General features: G+C 49.7%; 1 protein-coding gene across 3 annotated transcripts in view; it reads right to left on the bottom strand.

Annotated features, from left to right (window-relative positions):
* Positions 1-16,865, bottom strand: part of DVL1 (dishevelled segment polarity protein 1) — a 196,933-nt gene that overhangs the window by 38,102 nt on the left and 141,966 nt on the right. For all 3 annotated transcript variants that reach the window (XM_060259153.1, XM_060259151.1, XM_060259152.1), the window contains exon 5: positions 9,849-9,987. In XM_060259153.1, the coding sequence (XP_060115136.1) occupies positions 9,849-9,987 (139 nt within the window). The remainder of the gene's footprint in view (positions 1-9,848; positions 9,988-16,865) is intronic.

Below are 16,865 nucleotides of genomic sequence, written 5' to 3' on the forward strand. Positions count from 1 at the left end.
GTGAGGGGGGGCCACGGAATTAAATTCCAGGTGAAGGGGCCCACCGCTCTCTCCGCAGCTGCTGCTCTGGCGGCCCTGATCTCCACATACACACACCCCGCGCGCTCTGGCGGCACCTCCCGCCTCCGAGATGCCTCCCCCCCCCACCTACACGCCAGAAAAGCGAGACTCTTTCAAAGCCGCCTCCCCCCCACCGATCAGCTGTTCGACGGGAAAAGTGGCGATCTGGGGAGGAAGTGGAGAGGAACCGGCCTCCGTGCCGCTTTTCCAGCGCTTCGGTCAGTCGGTGGGAGGGAGGCGGGCGGCCCTGCAGAGGGGGGCAGGGCTGCCAGAGTGGCAGGGAGATCGGGGCCACCAGAGCAACGGCTGCGGAGAGAGCGGGGCCCACAAAAGCGGCGGAGAGAGCCGTGCCGCCGGGAGGGGCCATACAGTTGGAAGGAGGGGTTGGGTGGAGGGGCCGTGCCCCCTTCCCCCGGGCTACGGGCCTGTTTTATGGCCAGCTGTAGCTTTTAAAGGCCAGCCTGACCTCGCCACATCTCAGAAGCTAAGCAGGTTCGGCTCTGGCTAGGATTCCAAGGAATACCAGGGTTGTGACATGGAGCCAGGCAACGGCAAACCACCTCTGAAGTTTTCTTGCCTTGAAAAACGTTACGGGACTCTGACCTGGTTAGGTCAGGCAAGGCTGATCTTGCCAGATCGTGGAAGCTAAGCAGGGCAAGTACTTGGAGGGGAGACCTGCTTGGAATACCAGCAGTCGGGAATGCAGGGGCAGGCTTTATTCAGCCACCTCTCTGAATATCCTCCAGGCCCCCAGTAGGGGTCAGGCACCAGAAGTCACCATGACTTCCAGGTGTGCACACACACACACACACACACGCAATAAACAAAACCATTATGGGGACACCATAAATCAACTGCGACATGATGGGGTGAAAAAGAACTTTAAAAGTGACTGAGTATTAAAGGGGCAAGTGGTAGCTTTGTTAAGTTATCCAAGAGTAATGTTGAGAATGTAGAGTTGCTTGCCAACTCCAGGCTAGTAAATTCCTCGAACTTTTTTTTTTTTGGGGGGGGGAGAACTTCAGTGGGATCTGTTGAGGCTGGGTGAGTGGGCGTCAACGTGGCAGATGAGGTTCAATGTGGCCAAGTGCAATTAATGCACACTGGGGCCAAGAATCCCAGCTACAAATACAAGTTGATGGGGTGTGAACTGGCAGAGATTAACCAAGAGAGAGATCTTGGGGTCGTGGTAGATAACTCACTGAAAATGTCAAGACAGTGTGCGATTGCAATAAAAAAGGCCAACGCCATGCTGCGAATTATTAGGAAGGGAATTGAAAACAAATCAGCCAGTATCATAATGCCCCTGTATAAATCGATGGTGCGGTCTCATTTGGAATACTGTGTACAATTCTGGTCATCGCACCTCAAAAAGGATATTATAGCACTGGAAAAAGTTCAGAAAAGGGCAACTAGAATGATTAAAAGTTTGGAACACTTTCCCTATGAAGAAAGGTTAAAACGCTTGGGGCTCTTTAGCTTGGAGAAACGTCGACTGTGGAGTGACATGATAGAGGTTTACAAGATAATGCATGGGATGGAGAAAGTAGAGAAAGAAGTCCTTTTCTCCCTTTCTCACAATACAAGAACTCGTGGGTATTCAATGAAATTGCTGAGCAGTCAGATTAAAACGGATAAAAGGAAGTCCTTCTTCACCCAAAGGGTGATTAACATGTGGAATTCACTGCCACAGGAGGTGGTAGCAGCTACAGGCATAGCCAGCTTTAAGACGGGATTGGATAAAAGTATGGAGCAGAGGTCCATCAGTGGCTATTAGCCACAGTGTGTGTGTGTGTGTGTGTATTTGGCCACTGTGTGACACAGAGTGTTGGACTGGATGGGCCATTGGCCTGATCCAATATGGCTTCTATTATGTTCTTATGTGACACAGAGTGTTGGACTGGATGGGCCATTGGCCTGATCCAACATGGCTTCTCATATGTTCTTATAGTACCATAAGTCTGCTCTTCCAAGCAGGCATTTTTCTCCAGGGAGACTGATCTCTGCAATGACAGATCTGGGTGGGCAGCCATGTTGGCAGGGTTGCCAAGCTCCCACCGAGGGCGGGGGAATCCCCTGGTCTGGAGAGCCCCAACCTGCTGGCAGGGAGCAGGCCGTGGAGGGGATCCCTGCCCCCAAAGAGCCACGTCACTGCACGTCGTCCCTGGTGTGATGACACCACCCAGAAGTGACGTCATTGTGCGGGGGACGCTCTAGGACTCGCGGCAGAACTCTGTGGGACGACAGGCTTCTGCACGTGAGAGAACAGCCCTCTGCACCCCTGCATGTTGGTTTGAAGCAGTAGAACAGGGGTGGCCAACGGTAGTTCTCCAGATGTTTTTTTTGCCTACAACTCCCATCAGCCCCAGCCAGCATGGCCGATGGCTGGGGCTGATGGGAGTTGTAGGCAAAAAAATATCTGGAGAGCTACCACGGGCCACCCCTGCAGTAGAACAAAGTGTGAGTCTAGTGGCACCTTGAAGACCAAGAAAGTTTTATTCAGGGCATAAGCTGAGGAAGAGCTGCTGGACTCAAACTCTGATCACTGTCAGGTGAGAACAGGTGGAGGGGGGAGGCAGCCCTAAATCTGAGCAACCAAAAAGCTTCCCAATTTGGTGTCAAGAATGAAGCGATCCTGGAATCGCCAATGTCTGATTTCGGTGAAGGGTTGCCAACCTCCAGGTGGGGCCTGCTGATCTGCTTTTACAACCAATCTCCAGTTGGCAGAGATCAGCTTCCCTGAAGAAAATGGCAGCTCTGAAGGGTGGACTCTGCGGCCTTGTGCCATGCTGAGGCTCCTCTCCCAACCCCGCCCTCTCCCAGATCCACCAGGTGTTTTCCAATGCAGTCATGGCAACCCTATTTGGGTGTGGTTTGGGGGGGCTGGAAGTCACTGTTTTGGCCAAGGGGGAGTAAACTCCTTCCCTACTGAACCGTTTCCCCACTTCAGAATCTGCCCCCGGCTTTTTTGTTTTTCTGCACCTAAACTGAACCTTGAAGGAGCACCACTCACAACGTTTGGCCCCCACCCTAACCATTTGGAAACAGATGGGCTGGGCAACCAGATTCTAGAAGCTGCCGTTGGTCAGGAGGAAATCAAGAACTCTTTTCAGTTTGGTGTCGTGGTGAAGTGCGCAGACTCTTATCTGGGAGAACCGGGTTTGATTCCCCACTCCTCCACTTGCGGCTGCTGGGATGGCCTTGGGTCAGCCATAGCTCTTGCAAGAGTTGTCCTTGAAAGGGCAGCTTCTGGGAGAGCTCTCTCAGCCCCACTTACCTCACAGGGAGTTTGCTGTGGGGAAGGAAGGTCGAGGGAATTGTGAGCCCTTTGCTCTGAGCGAAGGGCAGGATACAAGCCCAATATCTTCGTCTTCTCCCCACCCAGTGAGGAAGAAGAGCTACAAATTCTGAACTGTGTATTCACACAGGGAGCTGCAGCTGAAATCTCAGTGCGATCTGCCTGCTTCCAGTAGTACCTTGTGTCCCGTTCCCGTATTACATTTCCAGGTATGCAAGTATGAAATCGAGAATTATGAGAACAAGACCTCAGATTAACATTCTCTCTCTAGGCTTTTCGTTTCTGACCTCTCCTTCGAAGGTACTTTATACTTCTTCTCTGATCAAGTGTCGGGCTTGAAAGGTATCCTCGTCAGAGCTAAAGTTGCATGTGCTAGAATTCATTCTCCACCCCGCACCCTTGTGTAATGTAAGTTCATTCCATTCCATTTCCTTTTCGAAGACGTTTTAAGGGGGAAACTGATCCTAAATTACCAAAACCTGCCCTGCAAATGAGAACAGTGGAAACAGAGAGCCAGCTTGGTATAGTGGTTGTGTGTGAACTCTTATCTGAGAGAACCGGGTTTGATTCCCCACTCCTCCACTTGCAGCTGCTGGAATGGCCCTGGGTCAGCCACAGCTTTCATAGGAGTTGTCCTTGAAAGGGCAGCTGCTGAGAGAGTCCTCTCAGCCCCACCCACCTCACAGGGTGTCTGATGCGGGGGGAAAAGATATAGGAGATTGTAAACTGCTCTGAGTCTCAGATTCAGAGAGAAGGGCAGGGTATAAATCTGCCATCTTCTTCTTCTTCATTTGGAAAAGCCAACGCAGTACTCCTTTGTGCTGAATGCTTTTGGAGTGCTTTAGGTAGTTTGCATGCATTAGCATCTTGTAATCCTTTCTGGTTGCCAATTCCTGGAGATTTGAGAGTAAAGCCTGGGCAGAGGAGGGGACCTCAGTGGAGTATAAAGCCATAGTGTCCAACCTCTAAAGCAGCCATTTTCTCCAGGGAAAATGGGTCTGGGTCACATTGAGATCAGTTGTAATTCCAGCTCTCCAGGTCCTACCTGGAGGCTGGCAACTCTATAAACCTTGTCAAACCTGCCCCCCCGTAAGATGGGCCAGTGGTAGCAGCCTCTTCTTGATGAGGAGGTTGAGGCTGAGAGGGTGGCTTGCCCAGGACCTCTGAGTGAGGGGAGAGCAGGGGTGAACTTCCAACCAGGGAATTCCTAACTCGCACCTCAGCTTTAGCCAATTTGCTAAATAAGGGGTGTCAAACATGTGGCCCAGGGGATGAATCAGGCCCCAGGAAGGTTCCTATCAGGCCCCTGAGCAACTGGCTGTCCTCTGCTTCCTTTTCCCTCTCTCTTGCTTCCTTCTGCATCTCAGCTTGCTTTGCAAGGCTTGCTCAATTGCACAGGAGCTACGGAGCAAAACCTCTTATTTTTCCCATGGGCTGAGGCTCCTCCCTTGGGAAGGATGTGGGGGGGAGGGACAGCTTGCTTTGCCAGGCTCTCTCAATCGCCCAGCAGAGCTACTGAGCCAAGCCTCTCTTCCTTCTATTGGTTGAGTCTCCTCCCTCTGGTCCCCTGGGGAAGGAAGGAAAGAGCCAGAGCTTCCTTTGCCCAGTTCCCTGGATCCCGTGAGAGAAATACAAAGAAAGCACCTTTAAGACCAACAAATGCTAATGCTTTAAGAATGTTTTAAGTTTTTTAAAAATATATATATCTTTAATCGTGTTTGTCTGTGCCCCTTATAAAATTTATCTCTGCCACTTATCTTAAATCTACCTAATCTTAAAACACACATGGCCCGGCCCAACAAGGTCTCATTTATGTCATAACCGGTCCTCATAACAAATGAGTTTGCTAAACCAACCTTCAGTGCACAAAGCTGTGTTCAGGAGCCTGGATTCAAATCCTCTCACAGCGTTTGTATGGCCCCGAACGTACGAAGCAGCCTTACTTCCACCGAGTCATGCCATTGATCCATCTTGCCCAATATTGTCTACTCTGATCAGTAGTGACTCTCCAGGCAGAGAAATTCTGGTTTCCCAAGATCCTTTAACTGAAGATACCAGAGACTAAACCTGGGACCTTCTGCATGCAAACTACCACCCTGCCCAGAAGCAGTAACCTCCTCCTTTTAGAATCACACATGAAAATGCTTCCACCAAGTCAAATTCTGCATCCCTCTAGCTCAGATTGGTCTTCTTGTACTGGCAGAGGCTCTCCTGCGTCTCAGGTCTTTTCCAACACCCAGGGGAGAGCAGGATATAAATTGAAGAAATAAAATAAAGTGAGCTTGAGACCTTTCACACCTCAGACGTGCTCTCTGCCCCTGAGCAACACGCCCTTTCCAAAGGGCGCTGCCATTTGTCTCCTATAACTGAAGCCCCCAAAGCCACCGCTGTGCCTAAAACAGAATCGCTCCAACACATGCCAACCTGAAGTCCACTATAAGAAAAGCAGGGTCCACCCTTTTAAAAGTTAACCAAAACGACAAGAGCCAGGCAGGAAAGTCGTTCCATAAAGATTCAGGTCTTACCCGAAAGACCAGGTCTGTGCAGTAGCACTAGCGTTGCCGAGTCCAATGCAAGAAATATCTGGGGACTTCGGGGGTGGAGCCAGGAGACTTCGGGGGTGGAGCCAGGAGACATTGGGGGTGGAGCCAGGAGCAAGCTTGTGACAAGCATAACTGAACTTCAAAGGGAGTTCTGGCCATCACATTTAAAGGGACCGCACACCTTTTAAATGCCTTCCCTCCATTGGAAATAATGAAGGATAGGGGCACCTTCTTTTGGGGCTCATAGAATTGGACCCTCCAGTCCAATCTTTTTGAAACTTGGAGGGTGTTTTGAAGACAGTCACCGGATGCTATGCTGCAAATTTAGTGCCTCTACCTAAAAAAAAAAAAAAAAACAGCGCCACCCCCGAGCCCCAGACACCTGTGGATCAATTCTCCATTATGTCTTATGGGAAACAGTCTCCATAGGGAATAATGGAGCGTCCAGCAGACATTTTTCTCCCCCCCCCCCGGTTTCTGATGACCCTGAAGCAGGGGATCACCTGCCCCCACCTGGGGATTGGCAACCCTAGAAAGACCAGGTCTGTGCAGCTGCAGAAGCCTGGTCCAGAAAGCCCTCCCTGTCATTCCAGGCAGGAGGAAGTCTGGTTGGCAGGGAGAACCGCCACTCTGCACATGCCCAGAAACCCACGTAGTCTGGGCACCTGTGGATTTTTCAGAAATTTATCTTTTTTCCCAGCGCCGAAGCAACGCATCTGGGCCCACCGCTCCCTGGCTTTCAACGTTCCTTCCCGAGCACAAAAACGGCACAGTACTCACAAATGGCAAAGCCGCGAGGAATTCTACCTCTTCGTACGAGGCAACATGGCTGCTTCCAGCAGGTTCCTTCCCTTCCCTAGCCAGGTGGACACAATGCCAGCTCTTTCGAAGGGAGCTCTCTGATGCTTTCGCTTGTAGCCCCAGACAAAAGCTTTGTTATTTCTCTCTCTCTCTCGGACAAGTGCTCTCTCTGTGGGTAAAGAAGTCCAGCCCCTTCCATTCCCCTCCCCTCCCCCCCCCCCTCGCCGACGGAATGTCTCATCCGCTTATGAACATCATCTTTGTGATATTAAACAACATACCTTGGCACTTTCGGCTCAGCTCTTTCCCCTGGCCAGCCACTTCCTCCTTCATGCCAAGATTGGGCTGCCCCGGCTCAGAAAGCAAGAGGGCCCCATCGGCAGCCTCTAGGGGCTTGTATTTTTTTTTTGAAAGGGTGGGGGGGGAATCACACATGGAGGGGGCCCTGCGTTATTAAAACATAGGCTGGGATTTAGCCGAGTCTAGCGGGCTCCAGCGGTTCAGCCTGCCTGCTCTTAATCCTGCTCGGCTGCATATCTCGCTGCTATGGAGATATTCCATTTATTTACTAAAATGGAAGGCGAGGAGGAAAGGAAGATATTGCGTTCTCTTGGCAGGCCTAGGAGAGACAGGGCAGATTTCAAGATGCAGAGGGAAGATGTCTCAAAGGGGAGGGGCGGTGGCTCAGTGGCAGGGCATCTGCTTGGTAAGCGGAAGGTCCCAGGTTCAATCCCCGGCATCTCCAACTAAAAAGGGTCCAGGCAAGTAGGCGTGAAAAACCTCAGACCCTGGAGAGCCGCTGCCAGTCCGAGTGGACAATACTAACTTTGATGGACCCAGGGTCTGAGTCAGTAGAAGGCAGCTTCATATGTTCATATGTTCACCTCCAATGCGGCAGAGGGAATGGGGGTGGGCTGGTGGGCATTGCCATGCAAGGGCTCCAGATAAACCCGGGGTGTCTCTTAAGAAGAAGCGTTGATTGCTTTTCGTTTTAAAACTACACACCCCACCCCAAAGAGTCCTGAACCCAAGCAGAGCCTTATATGCCAGAGGCAGACCTAAGATGGCACCTTTGTGGGAAATGACCATAGCCACATTGTGGGCACAATGAATATGGCCACTGTCAGGTTGTGGGCGGAGTCAAGATGGCAACCGCCAGAATGTGGGTGGGGTCAAGATGGCCACTGCCAGGTTGTGGGAGGAGTCAAGATGTCATCTGCAAGGTTAAGGGTGGAGTCCCAGTGGCAGGTAGATGTTTTGTAGAAGAAGCCCAGCAGGAACTCATCTGCATATCAGGCCACACCCCTTGATGTCATCATTGTTTCCCACTGAGGGTTTTCGTAGAAAAAGCCCACCAGGAACTCATTTGCATATTAGGTCAACGCCCCTGATGTCACCATTGTTTCCCTGTAGAAAAAGCCCAGCAGGGACTAATTTGCATATTAGGCCACACCCCAAGACCGAGCCAGCCGGAACTGTGTTCCTGCTCAAAAAAAAAAAAGCCCTGGCTTTGTGTATTGAATGTCCCATTCATCGATCATATTGACTCATTCTGTGTTATCTGCCTTGAGTCCAAGAGAGACCCATGGGCTATAAATAATGTTAATAAATAAGCAAATTTCGCTGTTGCTTCCAAGCCACAGGTATTGACTACTTAAGAAAGCCTGGTTTACTGCTTAATGACCCCATTGGATTCAACAGCCATATTTAGATCTCAGGATACAAGGCTGGGAGAAACCCAGGCTCCTCATGATCCTGTATTCCAGGGGTGGCCACCGATAGCTCGCCAGATGTTTTTGCCTACAACTCCCATCAGCCCCAGCCATTGGCCATGCCGGCTGGCATTGATGGGAGTTGTAGGCAAAACAAATCTGGAGCGCTACCGTGGGCCACCCCTGCGCATATTCTGATATGCTCTCGCATGGTGCCAGAGTGCCTTTGGGCATGCAAAGACATTTTCAGAGGATAGCCCAGTTGGTCTGCAGAAGGACAGCTAGACCGGAATCCGTTCTAGCTCCATTCCAACTGGCCTCTGAGAAAGGCAGCTCTGCATCTCCGGAGCTCGTATCCCGAAAATCTTGTGGCTGCAAACAAAAGAGCCAGTTTGGTGTAGTGGCAAAGAGCGGTGGACTCTAATCTGGAGAACCAGGCTTGATTCCCCACTCCTCCACATGCAGCCAACTGGGCAACCTGGGGTCAGTCCCAGTTCTCCCAGGGCTCTCTCAGCCCCACCTACCTCACAGGGTGTCTGTTGTGAGGAAGAGGAAGGGAGAGATTGAAAGCCACTCCGAGTGAAGGGCGAGGTAGAAGAAGAAGACTGCAGGTTTATTCCCTGCCCTTCTCTCTGAATCAGAGACTCAGAGTAGCTTACAATTTCCTATATCTTCTCCTCCCACAACAGACACCCTGTGAGGTGGCTGGGGCTGAGAGAGCTCTCTCAGAAGCTGCCCTTTCAAGGACAACTCCTGTGAGAGCTATGGCTGACCCAAGGCCATTTCAGCAGGTGCAAGTGGAGGAGTGGGGAATCAAACCCGGTTCTCCTAGATAAGAGCCCGCACACTTCAGCACTATATCAATCTGGCTCTAATATTCAAATCCAACACTACTTCTTCTCCAAGGTGCTACTGGACTCATATCCAACTTTCCCTCCACAGTCCAAGCCCCTCCCCCCCAATACATGATGCATCAAAGTAAAGGTAAAAGTCGTCCGCTGTGCAAGCACAGAGTTGTTAACAACCCACGGGGTGACGTCAGATCACAACATTTTCTTGGCAGCCCTTTTTACGGAGTGGCTTGCCATCGCCTTCCCCAGTCATCTACACTTGACCCCCAGCAAGCTGGGTACTCGTTTTACCGACCTCGGAAGGATGGGAAGGCTGAGTCAACCTGCAGCTGGCTCCCTGAACCCAGTTTCCGCCGGGATCGAACTCAGGTCGTGAGCAGAGCTTGGACTGCAGCTGACCACTCTGCGCCACAGGGCATCAAGGGAAAGTTAAAATCTCCTAACTCTCTGGGTGACCTTAGACCCAACCTACCTCACAGGGCTGCTCACAGGACAACAGCAGAAGAACCACAGATGCTGCCCTTAGCAACATGGATGAAGGGCGGGATAAAACCTAAGAGTCGACTGGCGTGTATTTCCGTACCTGCTCGTGTTTTCGTCATCGTCCGAGTCTATGAAGCTGCTGGACTCCAATTCGCTGCTCATCATTGTCGACGAACTGTCGTAGCCCGGTGGGTGTTCCCGATGTCTGTCGAGCTTGGGGTGCCCATTGATGCGGGAGACTGTGGGGCAGAAAGCAGTATTAGTTGAGGGTCGGGATGAACCAGGGAAGAAGAAGAAGAAGACTGCAGATTTATACCCCATCTTTCTCTCTGAATCAGAGACTCAGAGCGGTTTACAATCTCCTACATCTTCTCTTCGAAGTGCACCATCCCAACCCCAACATGCATACAGAGTGAAGGAAACAATTCTGTCCAGGGTTGAAATTGACTTTGTAATCAAAGATTTCAGTTTTTCACGGCTGGTAACATCATTAGGGTTCGTAGAATCTTTTGGGCTCAAGTGCCGTGTTCTACTAGAGAAAGTTTTTCTTCCAGACGTTTTGTTCTCGGCTGCGGAGAACATCCTCAGTGGCATTGCAGCCGGAGCAGGTGCTCTGACCTTCTTGGCTGCTGTGCATTGAGTGAGGCCAGGGCTGCTGGAGAGCTGCTATTTCTAGGCTGGAGGGGGTGTGGTGAAAGGGCAATAGGTTTGTGGATGCGCCCATTGTTTGGGCAATTAACACAGAACAATGGTCACATTCAACAGCCTTTCTTTCTTTCTTTCTTTCTTTCTTTCTTTCTTTCTTTCTTTCTTTCTTTCGTGGGCTTATGTTCCACCGTTTGCTGTAACGGGCTCAGGGTGGATCGCAACATAAACCGAACAACAATTAAAAAACGATACAATAAAATTAGCAAACCAAGAACAATAGAACAAAAGAAGGTGCATCCCCTGGCGGGAAGGGCACATTTTACAGAATAAAGCAACTTTCAGCCCAAGGGAAATGATGGTAGTAATAAATGACAGCACCGTAGCGAAGCACGATGTCACAAGGCTGTAAAGCATGATGTCCCAACAAGGGAGGCCAAATGATGGAATAGTAGAAGGAATAGGATGCCCGTTGCCTCACCCTAAGGCCCATCTTACAGGCCCTACAAAATGATAGTTGAACAAAGCAGGAGTCAAGTGCACCTTTAAGACCAAGTTTTATTGAGAACGTAAGCTTTTTATGTAAGTAAAAACAGTTATTACCATAAAAGGTCACAAAGTTCCCTGCCAATTGGTGTTTTTGCAAATCACAGAAGGACATGTATTTCCTAGTTGTAGGCTACCTAATTTACAGCAGCCTACAACTAGGAAATGCATGTCCTTCAGTGATTTGCAAAAACACCAATTGGCAGGGAACTTTGTGACCTTTTATGGCTATCCAGACCAAATGGCCAAGCCACACTGTTTTATCATGTGACCACAGCCAGTTTGCACTCTTAAACAACAAACTGCATGTATTTCAGCCCACAATACTTGATCCCCTCATCTGATGAAGTGTGCTTAGAGAGCACACGAAAGCTTACGTTCTCAATAAAACTTGGGTTGGTCTTAAAGGTGCAACTTGACTCCTGCTTTGTTCATCTGCTTCAGACCAACACGGCTGCCCTCTTGGATCTAGCTACAAAATGATAGTAACTCAGGTAGGGCCTGGGTCTCCATTGGGAGCTGATTCCACAAGGTAGGGGCCAGAGCTGAGAAAGTCCTGGCCCTGGTCGAGGCAAGACAGATGTCCATCTTGGAGCCTGACTTGGCTGGCTAGGTTTCTCAACATCGTTGTCTTTTCCTGAGATTCCTGATTATCTGGGATCGTTCAGGGGAACAGCCAGACAGGAATACTGCAGCAGTAGCAGCAGAGAGAAGGGAGACAGCTACTGCAAAGTGGGGGGGGGGGGGACCGGGGAGAAAGCTAAAAGAAACAAATATGCAGAAAAAGCAAAATAATGCCACCCCATTTTCTGAATTCCACTTCATCCTGACACCTTTAAAGACTAACATTTGCCATGGACCAAGAGGCCATTGTGGTTGGGCTAACCAAAAGCAGGCCAGAGACTGCATGACTACCATTTGTCAATGAACAATCAGTCCAACCCAAAACTAGCAAATTGGCATATTACGGACAACTGTCAACTTTCTTTGCCACTCAAGCAAAGGAGGGAGGCGGTCTGGAAAGGGTGCAGGTCAGCAACTGGAAGCCCTAGGCCCAAATCCGGCCCCTCAACTTATCATCTGTTACCTCCCTCAACTGCTGACTCAGAAGTAAAACAGACATGTGTGACAGGATTACCTAGGGTTGCCAGATCTGGGCTGGGAAACATCTAGAAATTTTGGAGGTAAAGCCAGGGGAGGTGGGGTTTGGGGAGGGGAGGCACCTCAGCAAGTTATAATGCCCTAGAACAGGGGTGTCGAACATGTGGCCCTAGGGCTGCCAAGTTCCCGGGCCAGGCGGGGGTTCCCCTGCCCTGGAGGTTCCCAACCCGCCAGCCCACATTGGGGCAGCAGGGGAGATCCTCCCCGGATGTCGCTGTTGAGATGACATCACTCGCAGTGATATCATCGCACCAGCGACATCAAGAGTCGGTCGCTCTAGGAGCTTCCGGGAAAACTCTATGGTTTTTTCTGGATGCTCTAGCACAGGGGTGGCCAATGGTAGCTCTCCAGATGTTTTTTGCCTACAACTCCCATCCGCCCCAGCCATTGGCCATGCTGGCTGGGGCGGATGGGAGTTGTAGGCAAAAAGCATCTGGAGAGCTACCGTTGGCCATCCCTGCTCTAGCAATTTGAGAGGGAAAACTCTATGGTACCTATTGTAACATAGAGTTTTCCCTCCCAAATTGCTAGAGCGTCTGGGAAAACCATAGAGTTTTCCTGGAAGCTCCTAGAGTGGCCACCGTGCGACATCGCCAGCGCGATGATGTCACTTGTGAGTGATGTCATCGCACCGCTCGCACTCTGCACATGCAAAAACAGTCCCCATCGGATGCTGCGAGGGACTTGGCGACCCCATGCAGCTTGGGGGGCCAGATCAGGCCCCCAGAGGGCTCCTGTCATGCCCGTGAGCAACTCACTGTTGCCTACGTCTTTCTCCCTCTCTTGCTTCCTTCTGCTTACTTTGCCAGGCTTGCTCAATGGCACAGGAGCTACAGAGCAAAGCCTCTATTTTCTCCATTGGCTGACCAGCACATAAGGCAATTTATGTACAAAAGCTTGTCAGGCCCAGCCATTTCATGTTTTCCTTTGGGTCTTATACTCAAAGCACTGACCATGAGATTTTTGTAATGAATGTCAGTAAATCAAAAGTAGGTTTGCAACTTACAGATACGAACCTGAAAACACCTGAGCAGCATACTCAAGATTGCTACAGCACAGACATTGTCCCCAGTTTTTAATGCAATAATTCAGAGCAAGAGGTGCCAGTTATCAGAGACTATTAAATAAACAAAATATTGCAAGAGTGCTAATGTTTTAACTACGTTTCATTTAGTTTTTTTTAAAAAAATATTTAATTGTGCTCGTCTGCATCCTTTATAAAGTTTATATCTCTGCTACATGGCATTACATTTGGTGACACAAAGAGCCTGGCCCGAAAAGGTCTCATTTATGTGAGATCCAGCCCTCATAACAAATGAGTTTGACACCCAAGCCCTAGAGTCCACTCTCCGAAGCAGTTGTTTTCTCCAGGAAAACTGATCTCAGCCATATGGAGATCAAACATAATAGCGGAAGATCTTCGGGTGCCACCTCGAGTTACCACACTGGACCGGGTCAAGATACTCTTCTCAAAAGAAGCCCTTTTTGGGGGGGGGGGGGAGTTTATGATTCGGGGCTCTGGACAGGTATCACAAAAAGAGAATCAGAATAGCTATCCTCTCAGCAAAAAAGCAACATCTTTACGGGCTCTGCTCACCCTATAGTTACAAACGAGCAGAAAATCCATCTTTGATTAGGGGACTGGGATCAGGAATAGGCCCAACGCCACTGGTCTTTCTCCTCACGCGGGGCTGCAAATCTGATGAGGATTAGCAACCTGGCAGGAGCAAATTCTTCCCAGCGGTTACGGGTAGGTGTCAACATGTTTGGGCATCTCCCAATACCTCCTGTTTCCTCGGGCCCTGTCAGGTCATACTGACAGGCCAGGACCACAAACTTGTGAGGGGGGAAAAAGGAGAGATTTTGTCATCCTGATGGAAAGGCACGGCTGGCCCCAGGTGTCTGATTCGGAGCCGAGCACAGATTCTTCATTCATTCCCAGGTCAATAATTGATCCCAGATGAAACGAGCCACCAGCCCCCATCTATTATAGAGAATTAATGACCCACATCAGTTGTTTATGTGGTTTCTTTCTCAAAGAGGGAGAGAGGGAGGAGGAGGGATTTGCTGGAATTCACAGAGGGCAATTGGGGGGGGGGGGGGTGGAATAACAACACAGGTCTGGAATTTTAACCCTTTTCGAACTTCCTCTCAAATACAGAGGGATGCATCCCATGCATTCACATGAAGAACATAAGAGAAGCCATGTTGGATCAGGCCAATGGCCCATCCAGTCCAACACTGTGTCACACAGTGGCCAAAATTTTATATTCACCCTTTGTGTGAAGAAGTACTTCCTTTTATCTGTTTTAACCTGTCTGCTCAGCAATTTCATTGAATGCCCACGAGTTCTTGTATTGTGAGAAAGGGAGAAAAGGACTTCTTTCTCTACTTTCTCTATCCCATGCATAATCTTGTAAACCTCTATCATGTCACCCCGCAGTCGATGTTTCTCCAAGCTAAAGAGTCCCAAGCATTTCAACCTTTCTTCATAGGGAAAGTGTTCCAGCCCTTGAATCATTCTAGTTGCCCTTTTCTGGACTTTCTCCAATGCTATAATATCCTTTTTGAGGTGCGGCGACCAGAACTGCACACAGTACTCCAAATGAGACCGCACCATCGATTTATACAGGGGCATTATGATACTGGCTGATTTGTTTTCAATTCCCTTCCTAATAATTCCCAGCATGGCGTTTGCCTTTTTTATTGCAAATGCACACTGTCTTGACAATGTGCCCCGTTAGTAATGCAGAGCATATAGGGGCGGGCGGAACCTACAATTGGGCATCCCAGTTGGCTTTCTGAAAACCTGAGCAAAATCTTTGATGCAAAAAGCAGCAGGCTCCTATTGGCTACGAGAGACCTTCACCACATTACTGGAACAAAATCACCAAGGGTTGGTGTGGTAGGCCATCCTTTCTGGTCCACGGCCAAGCTAGAGAACCACCCCCTGAACTGGAGATGCTGGGCACATCTGCTTCCACTTGGAGATCACCTCAGACGTTCATGAGATGCCGCAGTGGCCGGGGGAGGGGGGGGCAAAGGGTTCAGTCATGCTCCACTCCTTCTGCCTACGGTGTGTTTGTGTAAAAAGGTAAAAGTAGTCTCCTTTGCAAGCACCAGTTGTTTCCGACTCTGGGGTGACATTGCATCATGATGTTTTCATGGAAGACTTTTTTACGGGGTGGTTTGTCATTGCGAAAGCAACGTCACCCCAGAGTTGGAAACAACTGGTGCTTGCACAGGGGACCTTTCCTTTCTTTGCCATTGCCTTCCCCAACCATCTACACTCCCCCCGCCCCAGCAAGCTGGGGACTCATTTGACCGACCTCGGAAGGATGGAAGGCTGAGTCAACCTTGAGCCAGCTATCTGAACCCAGCTTCCGCCGGGATCGAATTCAGGTTGTGAGCAGAGAGCTTGGATTGCAGTGTTGCAGCTTTACCACTCTGCACCATGGAGCTCTTAGTGTTTGTGTACATGCATGCAAAAGTAAGTGGAAGCTTAAGAGGGAGGATGGGCATGAAGGGACATTTTGTCTACAGACCCCACAAAACCTGGAGCTTCCCCCACAAGCAAAGAGCCTCATAACCACCCTGCCCATTTCCCTGTCCTTTCCCCAGTTACTGACCTACCTTACAGGACTGTTGTAAGACCTACAAGTCTAATGTGCACGTGATATGCTTTGGACGCCCAGTTTCCCAGAACTCCTCCAACTCCATCATTAACTAAAAATGCCAAGTATATTTCTGTTTCATTTTGTAATCACAGTTCAACGCAGCAATCATAATGCCAACCCTAAATTGCCTTATCTAAAATGGGACCATACACATGCGACCAGCACACCCGCTCAGATAGGGATCCTATCTCCAGGCTGTGGCGTCACATTACCATTAAAAAAACCAGTATAGGGCAACTCCAGGAATCACCAGAAACTCTATGGTTTTACCATGGAGTTTCCAGTGATTCCTAGAGCTACCTGTGAAACTTCCTTTTTCTTTTTTACTGGAAGTGATGTAATGTCACAGCTGGCATTGCGGCCCCTCCTTATCCCTGCCCACAGCCTTCCCACTAGTTGCCAGGCACCATACCCTGAGAGGTGATTGTGACGAAGCTACCCTTAAGAAACCCAATACCTACAGCAATGTACAGGAGGTGGAGCTTCTGGGAAGCATCTGATTGGTTCCAGCGGCCTTAAAAAACGACGACCCCACAGGGCACAGCGTTTCCTGTTGTCGTTGGGTCTCGGAGAGGAACATGGCTGCCCACGTTGCCCATCTTGCTGCACGTGGCCTCGTCCAAAACATTCCAAAAACGCCGTGGTGACCATTTTGTGGCCCTCCCCACCCGCAGTCAACCCGACGACACTCCGACAAGAAGTTCCAGAGGAGTCAATGTCTCACCTGTGAGGGCTTAAAAAAAGGACCCATGCACCTCACAAGGCTATTCCAGAAATATTTGGTGGGAGAAAAATATTTAATAATAACTGCTGGGGTATTAAGGAAACGCCATTCCTGAAGCCTCAGAAATTACAGAAAATTGAACACATGTACCGATCGGTATGTTACTTCCTCCGTGATAGACTCCCCAAGAAGGTCTTTGCCTGAGGGAAAAATCTACCGCCAAGCGCCTGGTCTTTCAAAAGTCTGGGGGAAACAGAACAGAAATGATTTGTATCATCTTTAAAATTAACGGGCGTTGCCAAATCCCCCCCGCTCCAATAACTTTGCATCCACAATTGCCTCAGGAGACATAAACGTCACTTTT

Source organism: Heteronotia binoei, chromosome 18 (assembly GCF_032191835.1).
Source record: "Heteronotia binoei isolate CCM8104 ecotype False Entrance Well chromosome 18, APGP_CSIRO_Hbin_v1, whole genome shotgun sequence".
Classification (NCBI taxonomy): Eukaryota; Metazoa; Chordata; class Lepidosauria; order Squamata; family Gekkonidae; genus Heteronotia; species Heteronotia binoei.